Source organism: Dromaius novaehollandiae, chromosome 1, assembly GCF_036370855.1.
Source record: "Dromaius novaehollandiae isolate bDroNov1 chromosome 1, bDroNov1.hap1, whole genome shotgun sequence".
Classification (NCBI taxonomy): Eukaryota; Metazoa; Chordata; class Aves; order Casuariiformes; family Dromaiidae; genus Dromaius; species Dromaius novaehollandiae.
This window is the reverse complement of record NC_088098.1, coordinates 51,154,935-51,176,339: the sequence shown is the minus strand read 5'-3', so window position 1 is coordinate 51,176,339 and position 21,405 is coordinate 51,154,935. Positions and strand designations below refer to the sequence as shown.

At 40.7% G+C, this 21,405-nt stretch overlaps 1 protein-coding gene across 1 annotated transcript in view; it reads left to right on the top strand.

Annotated features, from left to right (window-relative positions):
• Position 1: 1 nt before the first annotated feature.
• Positions 2-21,405, top strand: part of PLBD1 (phospholipase B domain containing 1) — a 43,744-nt gene continuing 22,340 nt past the window's right edge. The window contains exons 1-4 of the mRNA XM_026102246.2: positions 2-209; positions 9,919-10,138; positions 17,634-17,717; positions 19,632-19,770. Of these exons, the coding sequence (XP_025958031.1) occupies positions 137-209; positions 9,919-10,138; positions 17,634-17,717; positions 19,632-19,770 (516 nt within the window). The 5' untranslated portion in view covers positions 2-136. The remainder of the gene's footprint in view (positions 210-9,918; positions 10,139-17,633; positions 17,718-19,631; positions 19,771-21,405) is intronic.

The following is a 21,405-nucleotide window of genomic DNA, read 5'->3' as shown; positions in this document are numbered from 1 at the left end:
GGCCGCCCCCGGCGCTGGGGCCGGGCCGGGCGCCGGAGGAGGCGGGGGCAGCAGCGAGACCTGCCCTGAGCGAGCGAAGGAAACTTCTTAAAGTCCCGCCGCCTCCTGGCGCCCTCAGCAGACACGGCGGAGCAGCATGGCCCGGCTCGGCGTGTGCTGCTGCTGCTGGGGGCTCGTCCTGCTGTGGGCGGCGGCAGGGGGCCGAGCAGGTGAGGCAGCGGTGGCGGCGGCATTGGGGGTGGGTGGCGGCGGCGGGGCCTGGCCCCGGGGCTCCCTGGGCGGGCGGGTGAGAGAGGCTTAGGGCTGTCCCAGGCTGCGGGGCAGCCGGGAGCGGAGCCCGGCGCGGGGCTGCCCGCGGCTCCCCGAGGCGGCAGTGCGGCCCGCCCCGGGCTCCGTGCTGAGCAGCGTCCCGCTGGTGTGCGCCTCCCCGTCTCCCTTGGGCGGGAAGGACCCCCCCTCCCGCCCCAAAGCCTAATCGGTCCCCTTGGCAAGGGGGCGGTGGGGACTCGTCCCCTCGAGAGCCGCGGCTGTCGCGGTGGGTTTGGGGTCGGTTAATCCCCACCCCAGGGCCAGCCCCGCAGCCCGGGGAGCGGGGACGGAACTGTCTCCAGACCCCTTCACGCCCTGCGGACTATGGCAGGAGGTGCCAGTGCTCGTCTTGTATTAGCACGCTTCCCAAATGCCTTCTTTCTGGTTCCCAAAATGGGCCGGGAAAAGCAAACTTCAGATTAAGCAAATGGGGAAACTGCTGCTGGCTCCTAGCGATGCTTATTTTTGTGTGTTGTACAGAGTGAAATGTAACATGCATGCACAGGAATAATTTAGGATGAATACTTCTTTTTGATGCTGTGGCCTACGGTGTGCTGCAACTTACATCTTTAAAAGAAGTTTTAATGCTAACTTGTGGATATAAATAGTTGTTTTTGTTTCAGGGTTCATACCTGTGCATGGATATGAATCCCATCTGGTGTTTTCTGATTAGATAAATTTATGTTGCTGCTAAAGCAATTAGTTTACCAGTATTTGCTTAATTTTTAAAAACTGAGATCGAGCAGGAAATTAGCATGAAGTGGTGTTTGTACCATAGAAGATGGAGTTCCTTTTGATCTTATTTGTATAATGCACTATCTTCAGCTGAAGCTGTAAGGCTACAGTTAAGCTAATTCAATAACTGAAACTTCTGTAACACTTTCAAGCTTCCTCTGTTGGCTGCTATAGTTCCGTGTCTCTCTCTGTTTCTCCCCCTTTTTTTTGGGGGGGGGGGGGAAATTCTGCTTTTATACTGTTGTAACTGCTGCGACTTCAGGGCCAAGATTTGGATATGAACAAATCTTTGCAAATGGCACATTTTTGGTAGGCTTCACAATTTACTGTAAAATCTTGGCTTCCTGCTTAAGTACTCAGTTTTCACCTGATTTGTTTGAGGAAGCCTTGCAGATGTGGGCAAATACTGTGGTGTCTAACCATGTGCTGGAAGACATGCCAGGAAGGTGTGAACACTGCTTCCCCCCCCCCCCATTTAGAAGTATGAAATAGGTTATACAGCGATAGGAAGGATGGGGAAAAGAGTCACTAAAGGAGAGAACTTAAGAGATGCTGAGTGGTGTGGAGTATGTGAAAGTGAAGCTGCCCCGGTGTTAAATCGGTAAAGGTTAGGGATAGAGAGGAGGCAAGTAGAGCAGATACTGTTTGCATTGACAGTGTTGTCTAATGGGCTCTGCAGAAATGGTGAGGCAGTTGAGCAAATTGCACCAGGAAAACTTCACTGTCTTTTCCTGCTTTCAATTAAATCTGAAGATCTTAAAGGCTAGTTCCACTGCTCATCTTCTAGTAAACTCCTAGGTTAATGCATTAATGGCTACAGAACAAGGGGGAAAAAATCAGGCATCCATTATTTTAATGTTTCCAAAATATAGCAGGCATCTCATCTTGTGGACAGTACTATCTTATCTTGGAGACTTACTTCTCAAATCTTACTTGAGCTGGCAAAAACTTTTATTTCTATGTTAGCAGCCCTGAAGGAAGGGTCACCCATGAAGCATGCACAGAAGGTGGAAGGAATTTTGGCGTATGAAGTAGTTTCAGCTAATGTCTGAATGATTTCTCGCGTAACAGTGGAAGTTTTGGTAGAAAGCTATTAAGTAGCAAATAGAAATGCCTTTAGGCTATTTAGTGGAGTAAACTTACCCCTCAGCATTGTGAATTGCCAAAATATATATATGTTCTTTTCAGATTGGTTCATTATTCAATAGCTACATTCTGTGTCATTTCAAATGTCTTGAAGAGGCTTCATCATACAGTTTGGAAACTGTAGAGAATGTTTTCTGGTAAAAATCACTTAAATCTAGGAACTAGGAGATTAGTGAAGCTACTTGTGAAACTGTTATTTTTGTGTCTTCTGTGGATGACTCATCCTGGGGACCTGCAATTGTTTTGACAAGTTTTCTGTATCAGCTAAGCTTTCCATATGAACATGAAAGCCATGAAGATTCAAACTCTTAATTTGTAGTTTATGTAGTTGAATATTGCTTCTCTCTCTTGAAAGCACAAATCAGGGGATTAGGCTTCAAATGATGACAGGTCTGTTAGAGACAAATTGAAAAATTACTTAAACGTGAACTGTATGAGGAAATAAGGTGAATTAAGACCAATAGAATAGAAAGCTCAAATAGCCTATATTCAAGCAGACCAAGAAAGCATTGACTAATTAACATGAAACTCAGTAATTTTCAATTACAGTTCTTGTGTGGTTTAAATTAATTTCTAAAGAAATCCTGAAGTAATTAACATTTATTTTGTAATGGATTTCAGTCATAGCTATATTTTGAAATTTCAGTTGTACTTCAGAGGTATACAACCTTTCTAAAAGGTTAGAGGGATGGTGCTAAAATTTTGTTGGGGAAATGGAACAAGCCATTTTAAGTTACAAAAATGAACAGAAATGCCAGATGCTGCTTGTTGTGGCTGACCTGAAATATTTAATTAACTACTGAACATTAGTTCTGGGAGAGGGTATACTGGATGTGAGAGATGTGCAACTTTATGCTAATTTTTTGTGGCTTGTAAGTTGTGCAAAACTAGTTCCTGATGAAAGGGAAGAAGGATAGCTTCCTTATTTAATGGAAAGTGTATGGGTAGAATTTGCCAAGTATATCTTAATGCCTCTACAGAAAATTTACCTTTGAAAAGCTGTAGATAAAAATAAACATTTAAAAATATAGCTAAAAATTACAAGGTAAGGAATCCAGTGGGTTTCCTATTCTTAAATGTTGTTCACTCTAATTTAGCTTGTCACTCTAATTTATGTCATTGTGAAGCCTGAAATGCATAGAATGATTGAAAATATTCCCAGTGCTGCATTGCTCGTCAGCGGACTTATTTCTCAGACTAAGGAAAAGTATAAATATTAGTTCCCACCCCCAAACCTTGTAGCCCCTTTCTTCTGTAAGGAAAAGGGAGTTCTGTTAATTTCTAAATAGAAAGTCCAGTAACCTATCTGGATGTACATATGTTTTTTATTTTTGTTTTGAATAAACAACTTAGGCTGGAAAAGCAGCTGCTGTGTATTACCAAAAGAATTTTACTAATCTTAAGGCATGTCAGGTGTTACTTCTGCAGTTGTAACTTACCTATTAAATACATGTGATACATATCAAAAGTTACATTTGTTAAATGCTGTTGAGCCTTCTCTGTGTATTGCTCCTCTTTTTTTGTCTTCTCTGTCCTTTCTATTTTCTCACTACAAATTGCTACTACTTTTTTGATGTCCTCTTCAGCATCTACTTTCTTTGTTTAATCTTCCCTTAGTCCCACTTGATATTTCCTTTAACTGTTTCCTCTAGCTTCTGATAAATGTGTGTATTTCTAATCTCCCTACTGCCACCAAGTAGAAGACAAGCCCTGTTTCTAACATGCCTTGCCAACTCCTGTACTCAGACAAAAATGGCAGAGAGAAGATTTGGCATTTCAGCCTGAAAATTAAAGGGACCACCACCACCTGCCAGCCACAGCTGAGATATCTTCATGTTTCTGTTATTAAGGGTATAATCTTGGCAAAAGGCAGGGTACTTCTCAGTTGCTGAAGGAGTTCCAGCACTCTCCCAACTGTGGTCCTATTTGTGGATTTTTATTCAGCAGATGCATTGTAGTATCTTCATTAACATCAGGCAATTTGAGGAAAGGCTTTTCCCAGTCCCTGCTAACAGCTGGAGAGGAGAAGCAGTATGTGTTTATTTACATGCTGGCCTTGTCATTGCACTTCTACTCCATTTTTGTCTCCGACCATAAGCATGCTGATGGCTGTGGTGGAACTGTGTATCTCTGGTCCTGTACAAATCTCCTGACTTGCTGGTTGCAGTGAGGGGGAAGGGTGAATCCACTGACCTACCCTGTCCCCAGGGGGTTGAGTCATTCATTGCAGTAAGTAGTTCCAGTGTCTGCTTCTGTTTGTTAGTTGGGTCATTCCAAGCAATATTGATATGGAAACTCCACAATTTATTTTTGCTGTCTTTGATGCACTTTAGAGTCCTGGGAGCAGGTAATAGGCTAAGATATTTGTCAGCGTTTGCTCTGTTACACCCTGGGAAGTCTAACTTAGCAGTGATATCCAGGATGATCTGTAGTTTCATGGAGATGTTGCATCTGATTCATGTGTAAGAAGTTACCATTGCAACCACTGGGAGAATTGCTAGGGTCTCCGCCTCATCCTCCAAAAATAAATATAAAAATACCAGCATTACCCTTCCAGGGAAAGGTTCCTGTTCTTGCAGGATGTGTATGGGGTTTTGAGTAATATGTGGTTGCTTCTTAGATATCTATATTTCACTATATATTTCAGTTCTGGATGGTTCTCTTGCTAAAGGTAGCACTGCTAGTTTAAAAGAATAGGAGTTAAAATTGTAACAAACTGGGTGATGAGAAATGCTTGAATTGCATTGTAGTGTAAGCTTTTTTTAGGTGCATACAGATTTTAAAGCTTGTAGCCTGAACTCCAACTGTAGCAAGTGTTAAGGAAGTTATTGAACCAAAGCTGTCTAGAGGTAGCTGCTTAGCACAGCTTATATAAAACTTGCTTAGCATGAGTAGCTAAATTTGCTGAAGCCTTAGGCCGCACTCAGATAACATGAGGAACTTTCACCTAGTTCAGTTAGAAAGGTCCCCAGAGCCGGTTCAAGCTGGAAAGATAAGGGAATTACAAGCAGTCTGTGTTCCTGTGTCTCACACTCCGAAGGGAGGATGGCAAGACTTTGAAATAAGGCCTGTGCAGGGTGTCAGGACCTTGAGAAACAAAGCCTCCTCTCACTGCTGGGGCACTGTCTGGAATTACCTCCTCCTCATCAGGACCTTGAGAGACAACAGCGGGACCCAACAAGGAACGAAGACACATCCGTCAGCAGAAACCGCAACAGTAAAGATAAGGAAAGCAACAGCCTGCCCAGGGACAGTGATGAGACCCAATAAGGAGCAGGAGACCCCAGAGCTGAGTATTACTATTGGTCTGGACTACTGTGTGAGGGGTGGAGAACTTAGAATGAAAAGTTATAATTGCCAGGGATTTCTTTGTTTGGGATCCCTCTTTGGTGGCACCCAGCTCAAGTTGTAATTACTGCATGTGCATCATTAAAACTTATTTATTTAATTTGCTTTGATTTGGCTCCGAACTTTTCAGTGGGAACCTAGGGCTGGACCCTGTTATGGTGGCTAGAGAGCCTAACTTTCCATAACAGCAAGATACAGACTTATTTTTTAAAGATAATTACTATTATGATTTATACTATCTATATATATATAAAAAACATAGATATGTATACCTTCAAATAAATATAGCAGGTTAATGATACCTAGGTATTTTGACACTTTGTCAGATCTGGGAAAGCTGTAGGCCTAAATCTTTGAACCAGGTGAAATCAAGTAATGAGTGGCAGAGTTACAAGGAACTTCAGTAATGGGAAATGGTCTTTTTCCAAATAATGAAGAATATATTTGGGGGAGAGAAAAAGTAGTTGTTTTTCAGAGTTCATTTGAACTGCAGTGAAATACACTTGATAATTACTGTTGGGAACTGCCATGGAAAATATGTATATTTGCATTTACAAGCAAAGAGCAAAATATTACATTATGGTGGTTCACAAAACCCTTTTGGAGGTGAAGTAAGAAAGCATTTCTTATGCAGTTACTGGAAGCACATAAGCAGAGCTTAATATTGCCAGTAAAGATAAAGCAGTGAAGTTGGAGGGGAGAAGGGAACGGTTGTTCTTGATGTATGAAGGATGCTATAACCAGCATTGAAGACCATTGTGTGCTTGGAGATTTTGGTATTAAAAATGACTATGACTATCACTTTGAATGTAGATGTGAAGTTTCCAGTTCTCCTGTTCTCCTCCATGCTCATTTCTCACATCTGTCATGTATCTCCTTGCAAGTTCACCATAATGTTTAATATTTTAATCTGATGGATCAGTATCTGGCACTTGTTACCCTCTCCTGGGTGCGAGCATCATTGTAAAGCCACATGTATGGCATGTAACTCTTTGCTTTTCCTTTAAATGCCTGTCTAGCTTTGTGGCAAGTCATTCTATACTTTCATATTTCCCCGTCTCTCCCATCCTGTTCCAATCCGGATCTTCCCCATTTTAAATCTACCATATAGTGAAGTTAGGAGTAGGGCAAACTGTAAGTTTTTAAATTTTAAAGTTTGTTCTGACTTATGGAAACAGCTCTGTGTGTTTATGCCCTAGCAGCGGGAGGAGAGAAGGAGGGAAAACAAACAAACAAAAACCCCACAGCATGCCATTTTAGACTACCTGTGTTCAGGGTACTTGTCCCTCTTAATTCAGTCTATCTGGTGCTGGGATCACCCTTATTCAAAAAGAAAGCAACAGATCTTTTGCTTTAGGTGGAAGAAAGTTTCTTCGGCATACCTATTTGATCTGTGGCACTAATAACAATAACCTACTGCCCTAGTTCCTCTTGACTACTTCCCACCTCTTCATTAGTCTGGAGGTGGCAGGAAGAGCATCATCTTTCTCGGATCATTTCTTCTCCCCCTTTTTTTAATGTTCTAACTCCTTTTAACCCATTCCTCCACTGTCTTTGTGAGCAGAGCACACAGCCTGCCTTTCCTCTGCCCCTACTGTGGGCTTCCTAGTCAGAATCTGCCTCCCCTTTAGTGCTGGAGAGGCTGGTTGTATTCTGTGCTGGACCCTTGCGCCACTTCTTCAAAGGATCTTCCTTTCTATGTAGTTAGCGTTCCCTGTCCTCTTTGTGTTTGTGAGCTTTAGTTTGATGGCATTTGACTGTCCTCAGTGATGAACCTTATCAGCCTGCTCTTCTTTCTGTAGATGTTCAGTTTGGGCAAGTCTCATGTTAACCCTTACCTTGAAGTAGCAGAATTACCGCAAGTATTACTAAAGGATAATTAAGGAGTCATAACAGAAAAGTAAAATTATGGCTCTTGAAGAGGTATCCAAAGTCTGTCATGTCTCAGTCCTTTAAATAGCCTCAGTACCTGGCAGATGAGAAACATGTTTTTAAACATTGTGTTCCAAGTCCCTGGAAATATTTCCTTTCTAAATATAGATGCATGTTAATACTTCTATTATTGTCCATAGAACTAAGAAAAATAAAGTTTTCCTTCAGTACTAAAATTGTCCTAACTATCACTTCTTATTACCTGTTCACAAGAAAAGTATCTCTAGTATATTTTAAAGACTGACTTAGTAGGAAACAGTTATTGCTATCCTTGCTGGAAATCCAGGAAGGAACAATTGTCTGGTTGAACGACACAGTGTATTCAAGAGTCTGGTAAAATGGATTAAAACTGTCTTAAAGCAACTGAGTAACTGCTCTGTCAAAAAGTGATTAGTAGGAGAAAGTTTAGCTCTTAAAAAATAGTTTTGGTCTTTACTTTTATAATGAGGAAGGGCTGAAAGAGCTGGGACTCTTCTGCCTGGAGAAGAGAAGACTGAGGAGGGATCTTATCAAAGGTTATGAATACTTGAAGAGAGAGTGTGAAGAGGATGGGATGAGACACCCTCTTTACTGTGAGGGTGACTAAGCACTGGAACAGGTTGCCTAGAGAGATGGTAGAGTCTCTATCCTTGGAGATATTCAAAAGCCATCTGGACAGCATCCTGGGAAATGTGCTGTAGGTGACCCAGCTTGAGCAGGGGCGTTGGACTTGATGATTTCTAGAGGTCCCTTCCAACCTCAACCATTCTGTGATTCTGTGATTTTTTTTTTTTTTAATTCAAATACTTTATGACTCTTCATACAAGTCTCTTCTTAATGTTGTGTTTTAAAGAAATCAAACTAGATGCTTGACAAACATTCTACTTGCAGCTTTTTAAAGAGCAATAAACACTATGCTGACATTGTGTTGCTTTGCTTTTCTTATAGTTCCAGTTATCATAGCATGCATACTAAAAACATTGAGTATTCTGGATACTCAGAGTATCTAGCTATTCATAAAATAACTATCTACTGCAGCTGATATGGATATGGTGCACAAGATTAATTGTCGTAAGGAACAGAAACCAAATTGGATTTTCTTGCTGTGAACTGGTAACACCAGTTGCCACACATTGGAGAAGGGCCAGGGAGCCAGGGGAATAGAACATCACAGGTTTCTCAATAGTCGTACAATGTTTCTTTTGAGAAGTTAAGGGATAAGCTCATAGTTTTGGGAATTCTGACTCATGATGTTTGAACTCTCCTCACTTCCAATACCATAGTAGTCTTTTGAGTTATGAATTGGAGATCTGATGTAACCAGGTCCAACCTTAGGGAAGGCTGAATGATTTGAGATTTTCAAAAGCAGTCTCTCTTTCTCTTTGTTATTGAACTCGACAAGAGCAAAACTTGACTAATTCGGAGTATATATTTTAAATGGCAGTCTAAGAATTCTGGAGCAGTCTAATGCCTAACTTCCCTTCTTCCCTCTTCATTTAACACTATTGTGATCTATTCCTGTTTGGGTGATGGGTTTTGTGCCTTGTAAAGGATGGCAGTTCTGTGGTGCTTTTGCTTTTCAGTCTCTGATCCACTAAGTTCTAATCGTCCTCTTGGATAATGGCACTTCCAGGATTAGTCACCCAGGAAGACAATTTAGAAAACCTTTGCAGTCTTTCAAATCTTTAGTTGGAAAGCAAATTTGACAGTAGCTATAATCCTTTCCAGTTGCTAAGACATGCTGTCTTTTAAGATTACTTTCAATAAGATTTGTATGGATTTTCTTTTGGACCAGGTAAGGGAACACTTTTCTCCTAAATTTTATGTCAAGACTCAGCTGTGTCAGATGCTTTATACTGAAGGAGTTGTAACTAATTTCCTAAAGAGTAACATGAGAATATTTAGCTGTTGTCCTGGTAAAATTCCAGTTAGTTCTCATACCACTTTCCAGTACGTTAACATCAGTGTTACTATACATGGTGGAACTAAACATGATAGAAAGCAATCAAATTAATCTTTTAAACTTATGCCAAGATAGTATTTTGGCATTCAGTGCTGGATAGGAAATACCTATTCGCGCTTCCCTGTAGTAAGCCTTACTTTTTTTAATCTTGTTTTGCAGCAACTACTTTGTTAGTTCTCAGTCTTTGGAAATTCTGCAGATGAGACTTCCAAAAATGTGATAGACCAAACCATTCAACTCTCTTGCATAAATCTGCATACAGCTATGTAATAACAGCTGATTAATGATGCTTGGGACTAGAAGCCTGAATTGGAGCTACCAGCCTGAAAACTGAAACATTCTGTATGTGTTGCAACTAACTCTCTGATCCCTTCAGTCTTCTGTGAGATGCAGCACTGTCCAAGTGAAATGAAGTTCCTATAATACATGTTGCTTTGTCAGGTGTATTGCAAGACTAATTTCCCATTTTTGTTTGTTTCCCTTGCACCCTTCCCTCTTCACCCTAGAAATCCGCTATGCAACTGTGTACTGGAATAAAGCTGAGAAAACACTTCAGGTCAAGAATATACTGGACAGAAGAGGAGATGCCTATGGTTTCTACAACAACACTATACAGAAGACAGGTTGGGGAGTTCTGGAGATCAAAGCAGGCTATGGCAGTCACACCTTAAGCAATGAAGATATCATGTATGCATCTGGCTTTTTGGAAGGGTATCTCACAGCTCCGTAAGTAGCCCAGGAAGCAACTCAACTTGCGATGCTTCCAGTGGGTTTCTGTACTATTGTTTTCTTCTCCTTAATTCCTGTCTGTTTAAACAAACTATACATTTAGCAGTTGTGTGCTGTTCTTTTAGCATCTTTATTACGGGATGAAGATGTGGTTTCTGCTCTGTGCGCTTGCCTCCTCATTCTTCAGGTTCCTTAACACCTTGGTGAGCCAGATGAGTACTATATCTGTATTACTGATTAAATAATGTAATCACAGAATGTGCCTATGTGTAATGAAGTGCATGAGCCCTGTGTTGTAAATAGTTACAAAAGGGTAGCAGAAAGAACAGTTATTTCCCCAGCCTATAGTTAGGGGGCTGACCAGCAACAGATGAAACACTTGAGAACAGTTCGGGCAGGAAGAGGTGTGCCTAGCAAAGGCTGCAGGACTGTCTTAAGGAGCTTTTTCAGCCAACACTGTCCAGAAACTGCTAGGGAACAGACTGAAACCTCACAACATGGCAAAAAGTTTAGTCTCTCTTGGACAAATTTAAAAATTGTACTGATAGGCTAGGAGGCAGACTGGCCTTGGTTTAGAAGGTTCAGTGTGCTCCTGAAAGACCTTTGGAATGGTGAGGGACTGAATCTTGCAACACAGATCTATGGAAAACTGACAGCATTTTTGTACTTGTTATGAATTCACAGCAGTGTATGTTGGATGTGGGGTGTTTCTTTTGTTTTTAACTATTCTTTTCTTGGTTAAGTGGGAAGGCAGCATGAGACTGTAAGATACTAACTGATGGGAAATACCTGGTGCTACAGTTGAGTACATGATGTGGCTTGGAGTTGAACAGTTCTGATGCATGTCTGGGGAATAGTTGGGAGATGTTTGTGATGAATGCTGTGACATGAATTTGGCTTTACCAGCTTTGCTTCCAGAACACTGAAATACACATCCATGGCTGCATTGAAGAGGCCGGCAGGGGAGAGTTGTTTGTACAACAGTTATGTCAAATATGGCTGCTGGACAAGATAATATTAATTTAATGAGTAGTAAGACATTTCAAGATCAATTAAGATTTACAGGTAGTTCTTTGATCATATAATGTGTTAAAGTGACTCTCTAGTAGACTTTTCTGGAGAGACAGCTAGGTCTCTGGACAAGAATGTTATAGTATGAAGAAAACGCAAAGTAATATTCGTCAATAACAAAACACTTTGTTGGGGCAAGGAAGGAGGAATCTTAAGAGTTCTGAGTGCACAGCATGTACCCCCAAGCAGGAAGGGAAAGGAAGTGCATATAAGGGATTTAAATATATGCTGTTAGATTGTGGCATGAGATGTCAATTTTATGCATTATTCTGTCAGCTTATGTAAACTATGTTCAGATCTGGTGGATGTTAGTATTACATCAGAATATTTTGTTACAATTGTGTGTTGTAAAACAGAATTTCACTAAGGTTATATCTAGATGCATTCATCTCTAAGTGATTAAACTCAAGCTCTGTCGTACCATGGACTGAGCTCTAAGCAGTAAGCCCAGTCAGATGGCAAATAATGTTCTAGTTGCAACAAACCTCTTCCTGCTCCCCCTCTGCCTCCATAGCAGACTTAAGTCTTCCTAGCTGTCTCTCTCTTTTTATTTATTTATTTATTTATTTAAATCTTAAGTATAAACTCATTCCTTTAAACATGGATTGAATGTGGAAAAAGTATTTGCAAGCACTTTATCGCATGTTCTAGTCTACTTGCAGGTTTAGGGGAGGGAGTCTTTCCTGTGTTTTTTCCATAGGTGTTAAGTAAAGCTTCACCTAAGTGATGATGCTCACAAGTGACTGTTCAAGGCTTTCCCCTTCTCCAGGCAACGTGCTTACCAGGGCTGCTTTCCAACCCTAGTTGCTACTGCAGTGCTGCTAGCTCCACCACTGAGCAGCCCTTTGTCAAGAGGTGGATATAACAAAAATAACAATGAAAAGAGAACTGGAAAAATCTGAAAATGAAATTGAGGGTTTGGATTAATGAAAAGGTTAGGAAAGCAGGTGTGAGACTTGTTTTTTAAGCAAGCTGGGGACCTCAACAGATTTAAAGCAGTTGAAGAATGGGTTAAGGTGCAGAAATAGAAATAACCAAAGCCTTTCTTCTTTTGAGGAAACTTTTTGAGGAAATCCACTGAGAAATCCTCTGACAGTGCACTAACTGAAAATGATTACCATCACTAAAATGACTGTTGAGCATTATACATATCACTTGAATTTAGTTTTGGGCTATGGCTTTGCCCCTTAGTATGTCTGTGACTGCGCTGGGAGCATATCCCTCACTGAGGGTTATGAATGTCAGCCCTTATTGTCAGGTCTTGTAAAGTTATTTCAGATAAGAGGGCTTTTCTGTGAAGCTAACAATACCTACCTAAAATGGGCTAATGAATTTGTGATATGCTCCACTGACCCTTGAAAAGGCAGAATCTATTACTTCTGTATTTATCTGCAAGACCTTGGTGTGTCTCTTATTCAATAAACGGCAGACTGGCAGATCCTCTTTCACAATGAGTTTGCAATTTGCTGAACCACAGAAGTAGTGAGAACTTGCTGAAACTTGAAGACTTTTATAAGTTTCCTCTCAAAACCCTGCTTCTCCTTTCTCTTGCCTGAAGATTCAGAATCTTAATTAATGCCAAGGCAGATGTTCTTTCCCTGGGACAGTTACACAAGTCTTCCATATCAATCTGGAAACAGGCTCTCTCTCAGGCTCTAGTTCCTATTTCCATCAAACTGCCTGGCATATTCAGCCTGTGTTGAGAGAAGCTCTTTAGCACTTTCAAGACTTCTCTCATGAGAAGAAATCTTTAAACGCCTTCATTCTCCTTTTGCACACATCCATGCCCACAGCAGCTGCACAAAAGCTCAGTGTCCCTTTTTAAGGGCTATCCTGTCCTGGTAACAGCAGGGAAGAGTATAACAATCTGTTCCAGTGTGCCAAAAGCTTTGCTTGCATCAACAACCACTCCCTATCAAACACTGAGCTTCAGGAATACTATCTAAATTAACTGGCATGCTCCATTACACTAAGGAACATGTAGATCCTAACTAGTTTTCATCATGGAAATCCTTTCAGAACAGCAAGTTCAGGAGCTATTCTGCTGCATCTCACCCTTTTATTGCCTAGGCTAAGGAAAGGAGGTATCCTGCTTTGCTTTAACTTTTATGAAACAAAATATTCCACAAAGTGAAACTAATACTTCACTTCCCCTTGAAAGAACACTAATTAATTTCTGCCTAATTCCATATGGGTACATTTGAAGCTCTGCTGATTTGACAAAACAAACAACAAAAGCAAAATGCTCGTACCTCTTTTGTTTTAAAGGATTGCATCCGGAACTCATGTAGCTAGTGGCACAGGTTCAAGGGAATAGGAGGAAGATGGGAAAAGAAGGCAGACTGGGAGTGGGGGGGAAGGAAGTAGTATATTTCTACGACTTCTTTTGGGTTTCCAAACTCCCAGCTCAGATGAGATGAACACTCCCTGTTATTAATAAACATATACATTGTAGTGCATCTGGATAAAATAGGCATATAGCCATTTCTTCCTTTGGGGATCACAGAACTGCTTTTGGCCCAAAACTGGGAATTCTTGCTTTGTAAGTTATTTTTAAAGGGGGGAAAAAATGCTCAAATTTTCAAAAGTGGAAGAACTTGTACTTAGGGGGTCTATCCTTGTTTGGGCAACTGAAACAAATGCTCTGTCATGAGTGTATTTGGTCATCTTTAGGCTCTCTGAACTCATCCTCAGCCTGCATATCCCTACTGAGATGAGATTATATAGTTCTCCTCTGCAGGACCTAATCGGTCACCGTGACTGTGCTGCCATGCAGCATGGCTTCAAGGGTGGGTTTGGAGTGAAGACAAACACTTGACATTACATGCCTGCACTGTACAAGCACCACCATGTCTGGCTCTGACACAGCCCTGAAAGGAAGACATTAAGTAAGCCTGGTAACTGAGGTTCCCATCAATGCATTGTTACCTATAGCCTGGACAACTCTGGGGTCTCCAGCTGTCTTGCTTCCATTTGTGGCAATGACTTCATGAAGGAGAAATGACCCAAGATACCTCCTTGAAGAAATCCTAGAGACCTGCCAGGAAGAGCTCTGATTTCATGTATGGCATTGACACAGGGATGCTTTGGAAGCCTGGACTGAGGCTGTAGTGCAGGCTCCTGCAGGGGCTGTCTGGCTAGCAGGAGCTCCAGGGCAAGAGTGCTTGCAATTCAGAGACTTCCAGGAATGTTCAGCTAGCAGGCCTTGCATATTACACTTACGGCATGAAGAAAGGTTTCTAGACGCAGCTGAGGCTCTTGGTGTAAGCATAAGAGTGACAAAATAGCTCTTTTAAAAGATAAACTTTGTTTTTGGTAGGAAACCAAGCCCAATGCAAGACAAAGGGATTAAAGCAAAAAAAAAAAAAAAAAAAAAAAAAAAAAAACCAAACCCCCAATGGACTGTTTTTGTCTCAGATTGCTGGAAATAGTTCACATCAACTCTAGCTTTATAGGTCTGTGGTTGAAAACTCAGTAGCTGAGCTAGTCAGACCCTTCTACAAGTCAGGATAGGAACACAAACATTTCTAGAGGCTGATTCATCTCTTTCTAGTATAGACACCTGATCTAGATAGTTAATATTTATTTTGTAAACATATATAGCTAGTGGTGGGATAAATCCCATTCCTAGTGTCTGGCGATCCAGACATCAATATGTTCTGACTGCACTCCCTCACCTCTCTGGAGGGACCAGTCCTATTATCCAGCCAAAGTTGCTTGCTCTGGTTTTCTTGGATTTGAATTCCCCTCCCTCGCTACAGAGAAGTGTTACTGAGGCCTCACTTCATTTGGTCAATGGCAGAGCACATCCAGATCTGTGACATTAATTTAAGCACTTACTTTTAATTAGTTGTAACTGAAACATGCAAGGTGCCTAAGAGCAGGATTAAAATTTGAAGCATCATTAATTGTACTTGGCCCCGATATGACCTTTGCTAACGTGAGTCCTGTCATGCTTCTCTCTAATTTGAAGAAATAGAGTTCTGCTTTACTGATTTTGTACTTTTAATTCTTGTCCCAGCTTTGTAATTGCCTTGCATTTGGCCTTAGAGCTGCAAAGCCTTACCTTACTATAATGGTCCACTTTACTTCAGAGGATAAAACTCTTATGAAACATGCAAGCCATACACATAGAAGCTTTGTTAAAGAAAAGAAAAACAAAACAGGGCATTTAGGAGAAAAAACTCAGTAACCTTGGGCATTTAAAAAAGAAAAATCATTTCTTGGCCTCGTCCTTCCTCTGTCAGTGTGGTACAAGAAGGAAGGACATCAAAGAAGTTGGTTTCAGTCCCCTGATTGTGAGCTAACCTGGTCCCTACATCAGTCACCGCAGCTGAGAAGTACCACTAGTGTAACATCTGCCTTGTGTTGCATACCCTTTTGAGTGCACCAAATGAAGACACTAGAGCTGATGGTTGACCCTAGAAGCCTGATCATCCGTTCTGGCCCAGGCAGTGATTAAAGTAGTATCCTGGGTGTTCTTATCCTCCTCGTTCGGTTCATCCATAAAAGACTATTTCATGCTACTCGCCTCCCTTTTCTAGTCCCATCAGAGCTCTGACTTGTAATATGGAGAATGTTACATGATGATGTACTTCTAAAATTGCTTGGGAATTTTACTTGTTGAATTCCCTGTGACTGCAAGAGTGCAAGATATTGATCAACCTCTTCAACTTTCTTACCCTCTTCAAGAAGTGTGCCATGGTTATGGCATGTAGTCTTTTGTTAAATGGGAAACTCAGAAACTAAAATTGATAGTATGACTACAGTTTCATGACAGGTGTAATGGTGTGCAGCTGCTGGAGATTTTGCTCCTCCCTCTACAGATCCTGTCCCCCTCCACAGGTCCTACCCCCTCATTTGCAGCTACCCTGGTACTGATCCAGCCCTTTTGTACATTGATTGACTTTCTAACCTAGCGGAAAGCTGCCTTCTTGCACCAGCTCTGGTGCTTATCTGCTACATGATAATCCAATTCCAACTGCAAATGTGTCAGAAAAATAACTCACTTCCTTGCTAGGTTAGTGTTTGGCCTGAATGTTGTTCAGGCCATTTAGATTTTGTAGTCGGAGGGGTGCCAGAGTTGACCTATGAAGCAGCAGTATCATACAACCAAGTGGTACCGAAACAGCTGGGAACAGGGAAAGGGAAGAGGTCAACCATTCAGTATCTTTAATTCCCAGCAAACTGCTCAATCATTTCTGCTATAGTTTTTAATTATGCCCAAGAGAAACTGTAAATAATAGCTTCTGACTGTACCCCTCTCAGAGGAAGTTGCCCTCATGGGTTTTAATACAAGGAATTCTGTCTTACTGGCATGCGCTTTCCTTGAGGCCAGTATCCATTTCTCAGTTCTGCTTTTTCTCTCTTAGCGCTTAGTAGGAGCTACTTTTACTGATGACTGATATAGTTCTACCAGCTCCAGACCTTGGCAAAAATAATTTGCTGCTGACCTCTACCTAGAATTAAACAACCCTCCCTCTCCGCCCTGGTGTGTTTTTTTTTTTTTTTTTAAAAAGGATTTATTGACTGAAAACATTTTGGTTCAGTTTGAACCAGATTAAGAAATTTGACAAGAGAAAAGTTAACATAATGAGAAAACAAAAAAGTTCTATTTTGGCTTGATCTGGACAATTTCATTTGACCTAAAATGGAAGAGTGTTTTTAACTTTTGGGCTCCTGAGCTCTTTTTGAAGGTTAATTTCATCCTGAAATGTGCAGTGTTTCATTTTGAAAATCTTTTTTTTCCTGTTTATTATTGGGAACAAAACAGCTACTGAACTCAACAAAAATTCACAATGATTTTGTTTTCCACAATGCTGAATGGAGTCATGGCTAACATCAGTCTGTATCCTGTGGGAACAAGCAGGATCAATGGTTCATTTCTAAATATACGCTTTAAAACATAGATATTTAGCTTAATCAGTAAGGAGAGAACACTTGGTTAATGGTAAGTGAAACTGTTAAATATCGGTCTGGGTTTCTCTCTCACTATTGAATCAGCAAATTATGTCCCCTTCACCTCAATGCTTTCTTTGTTCCAAATGGAATAGTTCTCCAGTAAACCATTTCTTCTGTGCTTTAAATTGGCATACTAGGACTTCCAGGATGCTGCTGGCCTACAAACATTCCCTAAACTTGAAGTTTTGCTACAAAGTAGTTTAATCTCATTTTCACATCTTTTTCCATTGTACAGCAGTTTGAGCAGGTATTAGGAAGGCCTTTTATTTTAAGTTCAACGATTTGTTTGTTACCTTTGCTCTTTGTTGTGCATTAAAGATGTAAAACCATTTCTCTGATTAGGAAAAGATGACTTTGTGGCCTGTGCTGCTTCTCTGTCAATGCTTGTTGACCAATGGGGCAGTAAGAGAAAGGGAGGAAAGATGCAAAACAGTAATTTTTGCTGCTCTTGTTCTTTCAGGCATATGTACGACCATGCTGCAAATATGTATCCGCAATTAATTAAGAATCCCACCGTTCGAAGTGGAGTTCAGGATTTTATGGCGTATGTATTAAGTTTTTAGAAAATAAATTATTCAAAATTTGGGGTCAGAGAATGACAGTTTTTCATTTTTTTTAATCCTCTTCCTTGTGGGCTGTAGAAAATATATGCTTACTTTTCATGTGATTGTATGCCATTAGTATAAAAAAGAATTCTAAACATACATAAAGAAAAGCAGAATCCCTAATTCTGTTCATTCAAGGAAGTGTTTAAAACTATCATTACGATGAGATAAGGTCAGTGAATTCTGAAGCTTATTCTAGTCAATAACCTTTTCTGAAAAGCTGGTATTTTGAATGTTATACTGAACAGTGTGGTCTCTCAACACCTTAATCTTTTTAACACCGTGTATCCTTTCCTTCCACTGTTAGGTTAGCATTTTGTTTGTTCTAACACTGACACAAATTCTGAGCTAATCACAGAAGTCCTGGTTCCCTTTTCTCTTCAGCTGTATAAATCAAAAGTAATTCTACTCAAATAACTCAGTTACACTGGTGGAAGATTACAAGTGGGAAAAGAACCATGCCAGGTACTGGGAGACTCGGGTGTGATTACCACCCTTTTTTAATCTCTTTAGACTTAAGTTTTCTTCCATTCCAAACACTTCTTTAAAACTTTAGTCACTTCTGTAGATTACTTTTTCCCATTTTTCCCTCATTTTGTGCTTCTCACATGGGGATATATATCTGATTAATTCTGTTGTTGTTGCATATATATAAAGTCTATTGTTGGTAGCCTATTCAAATAGAAGAAAAACCCCCTACCTTAGTGTGCTCTATCTGTCCTTTTATCCTTCAGCCTTACTGCCCTCCTCGTGAGAAAAATGAGGTAGCCACCATGTCTAGGCATATGTTTTTTTCCAGAATGACTCGACATAGCAACTGTATCCCCAGAGATGTGGTGTTGGGATGGCAGGAGCAATACTAGATGGCCTTGTATCACTTTCCTATTGCCTATATCCTAGACTCCTGCAACACTGCTTTATTTTATAGAAGCCTTGTTATATGCTGCCTCATACTGAAAGCCTGTTGCCCTGAATGCTGTGACCATATGCCTGTTTCTTCTACCTCTTGTGACTTTGAGAAAGCAAAATCTGTCTGGTTTTGTCACCCGTAAACTACTGTCTGCTGGACGAGTTTGCTTCCTTGCCAGATTCATTCACTCTTTTTTGCTGCTGTACACAATACTGGATAGATACAGAATCGGAGGCCAGAATCTGGTCCTGACTTATTCTAACAATTGTGGTTCTTTTGTGGCCCCTTGACCACAAGCCAAAGAGGGAATTCTTGGAGTTTCTCATAATGTTGACTACTCTTGCCCTAGGGTCTGTTCAACTTGTGTTGCCTCATGCTGTAAACCTGGGTTATTTGACTGGTAGCCTGTTGACTTGATTTGGCCCGTGGGATGATTTTGTTTGGCCTCCCATATTTCCTCAGAGAAGGATAGCAATGGCTGTCGGGCAGTGTTTGAACACTAACAGCAGAAAGCCTTCGTTGCACTTGTACCCAGGAGAGGGATATAGGCGCTTCAAAGGTCAGTAAGTTTTATCCTAAAGTAGGCATTAAAGTGAGCAGTTCATCTGACCTTTCAAATGCTTGTTTCTCTTTACTGACTGTAAGGGGAGGTTGGATCTGACATAGGTGAGTTAGAAGTGGCGTCCATCTCTTTTGTTTATGTTAAAGGGGTATGTGCCAGTAGAAGTGTACTATTTTAGGTACATGCATAGATCTGGACATTAACACCCAGAGGATACAACCTTCCTGTCTGCAGGACCTCCAAATCAGGATTTCCCTCAAAACACCAGGAAGGTTGGATCACCTGGGTCATAATACAGGCCTGCATTTGTCTCTTCCCTGCATTATCAATTATACTCTAAAAGAAAAACAAGAAAACCCCAACCTGTTTGTTCCTCTGCAGGAAACAAGATCAATGGACAAGACAACAAATCAGAAATAATAAAGATGACCCCTTTTGGAGGCATGCTGGCTATATTATTGCGCAGTTGGATGGTCTGTACATGGGAGCCCTCGAGTGGGCTAAACTACACAAACAAACAGTAAGATTGATGCATCTCTTTTTTTAGTAATTGGGGATGGGATGTCAAAGGAAGTAGATGGGAGTGGAGTAGAAGAAAATCTGATATTAACAAAAAAGAAGGAAGATAATTAGAGACAAGTATTCTTTCTGCATGCCACTCTACAAAAATTCCAGTTGCAGTTCAATGTGGATAATGTAACTGATCTGCAGTGATGTGAGAAGAGTCCTCCTCCGAACTGGACTTGGAATCTGGGGCTCTCACGTGCTGATGAGATTGGGGATGGTTTTTGTATCTAAGCGCAAATGTTGGAAGGACGGACACCTGCTAAGGTGCCTGCTGTCATCACTTTAAAACTGTTTTTGAGTAAATTACCCTCTGGGTATAAAGAGTAGCTGCAACAGCATGAATCAGCAAGTTGGGAGTTAGAGCTTTTGTTCTTATTTCCAAGCATAAGATTTCCAACCTTAAAAGCCTTTAGATTTTGGAGTATGCTTTTCGTTGCTCAGTGTCTTCTCCTTTTCTGTTTTCTCTTTAAGTCTCCCATAACAAAATGTATGGTTAGTGCTGTGGCAGGCCAAATGAAGTAATTTTTTTTAGTTCATATTAGAAGTTGTACTGGAAATTGTAATTACTGTGTTCCATATCATCAACTTCTGTGCAATAGCAGAGCTTCATTAACTCTGCTGCAGGTACGGTAATTTATAATGCTGTTGCAATATGTCTGATAGCTTCCTCAGTGTGAAACTGAGGATTCGAGTAAGTGTAGTTGACCTTTTTGTCTTGGTTTAACCATATCAAGGATGTAGATAAGTTGGGGGTGCTAAATTATGAACAACTGAATTTTAGTAAAGTACACACCTCTTTCATGTGTAGAACTTGATCTGGGGCTTTCAGGAATGGGAACCAGCTCAAACGAAAAGGAAGAGGATGATGTCTGTTCACAGTAATGAAGAGATCCTTCCTGATGGGCCTGGATTGTAGGGAGGATAGTAAGAGATGAGAAATTTTCCAGGAAAAGAACTCAAATTCCTTTCCACAACACATGTATCTGAAGAGCTCTGTGAAGCTTATCATTTTTTTGGCTAATTCAGAATCCTTTAGATTTAGATAGGGTAAAAAGTGCTAGCTTGTGTTTGAGCTATAGCCTTAGAGTAGACATGTCCTGCCTGCAATGTCTGTTATATGATAATCATTTATCTAACTGTATTTGTTGTCAAAAAACATTGACCTTTGAAATGACTAAGTCATTCTGACCGTCTTTCAGTCAGGGCATATTGTATCTCATCATCATGCTTGTGTAAAAATTGTACATTTAATAACAGTTCAGACGTGGTATAGGCTGAAATAATTGTATCCTCTATTCTTGAATTATATGCAGTGATATCTATTTACATTCTCAAGTATGCTTGGAACAGATGGTGGGATTTCTTTCTACTCTTTTCTATGCCATTGAAAATTTTTGGTTTGGGCAGTATCGCCTATATTGGGTCCATATCTTTTTATTCAAAGCAAAAAATCTTCCCCATCTGTGTGTTTGGCACACTCAAGATGGTGCTACAGTTTCTTCTGTTTGCCAGAGCCAGTAAGTTAACGTAAGTGTCTTGAGTACAGTTTGGACAGCTGCTGTGCACCTAGACTTTTGGGTTTTCTTGG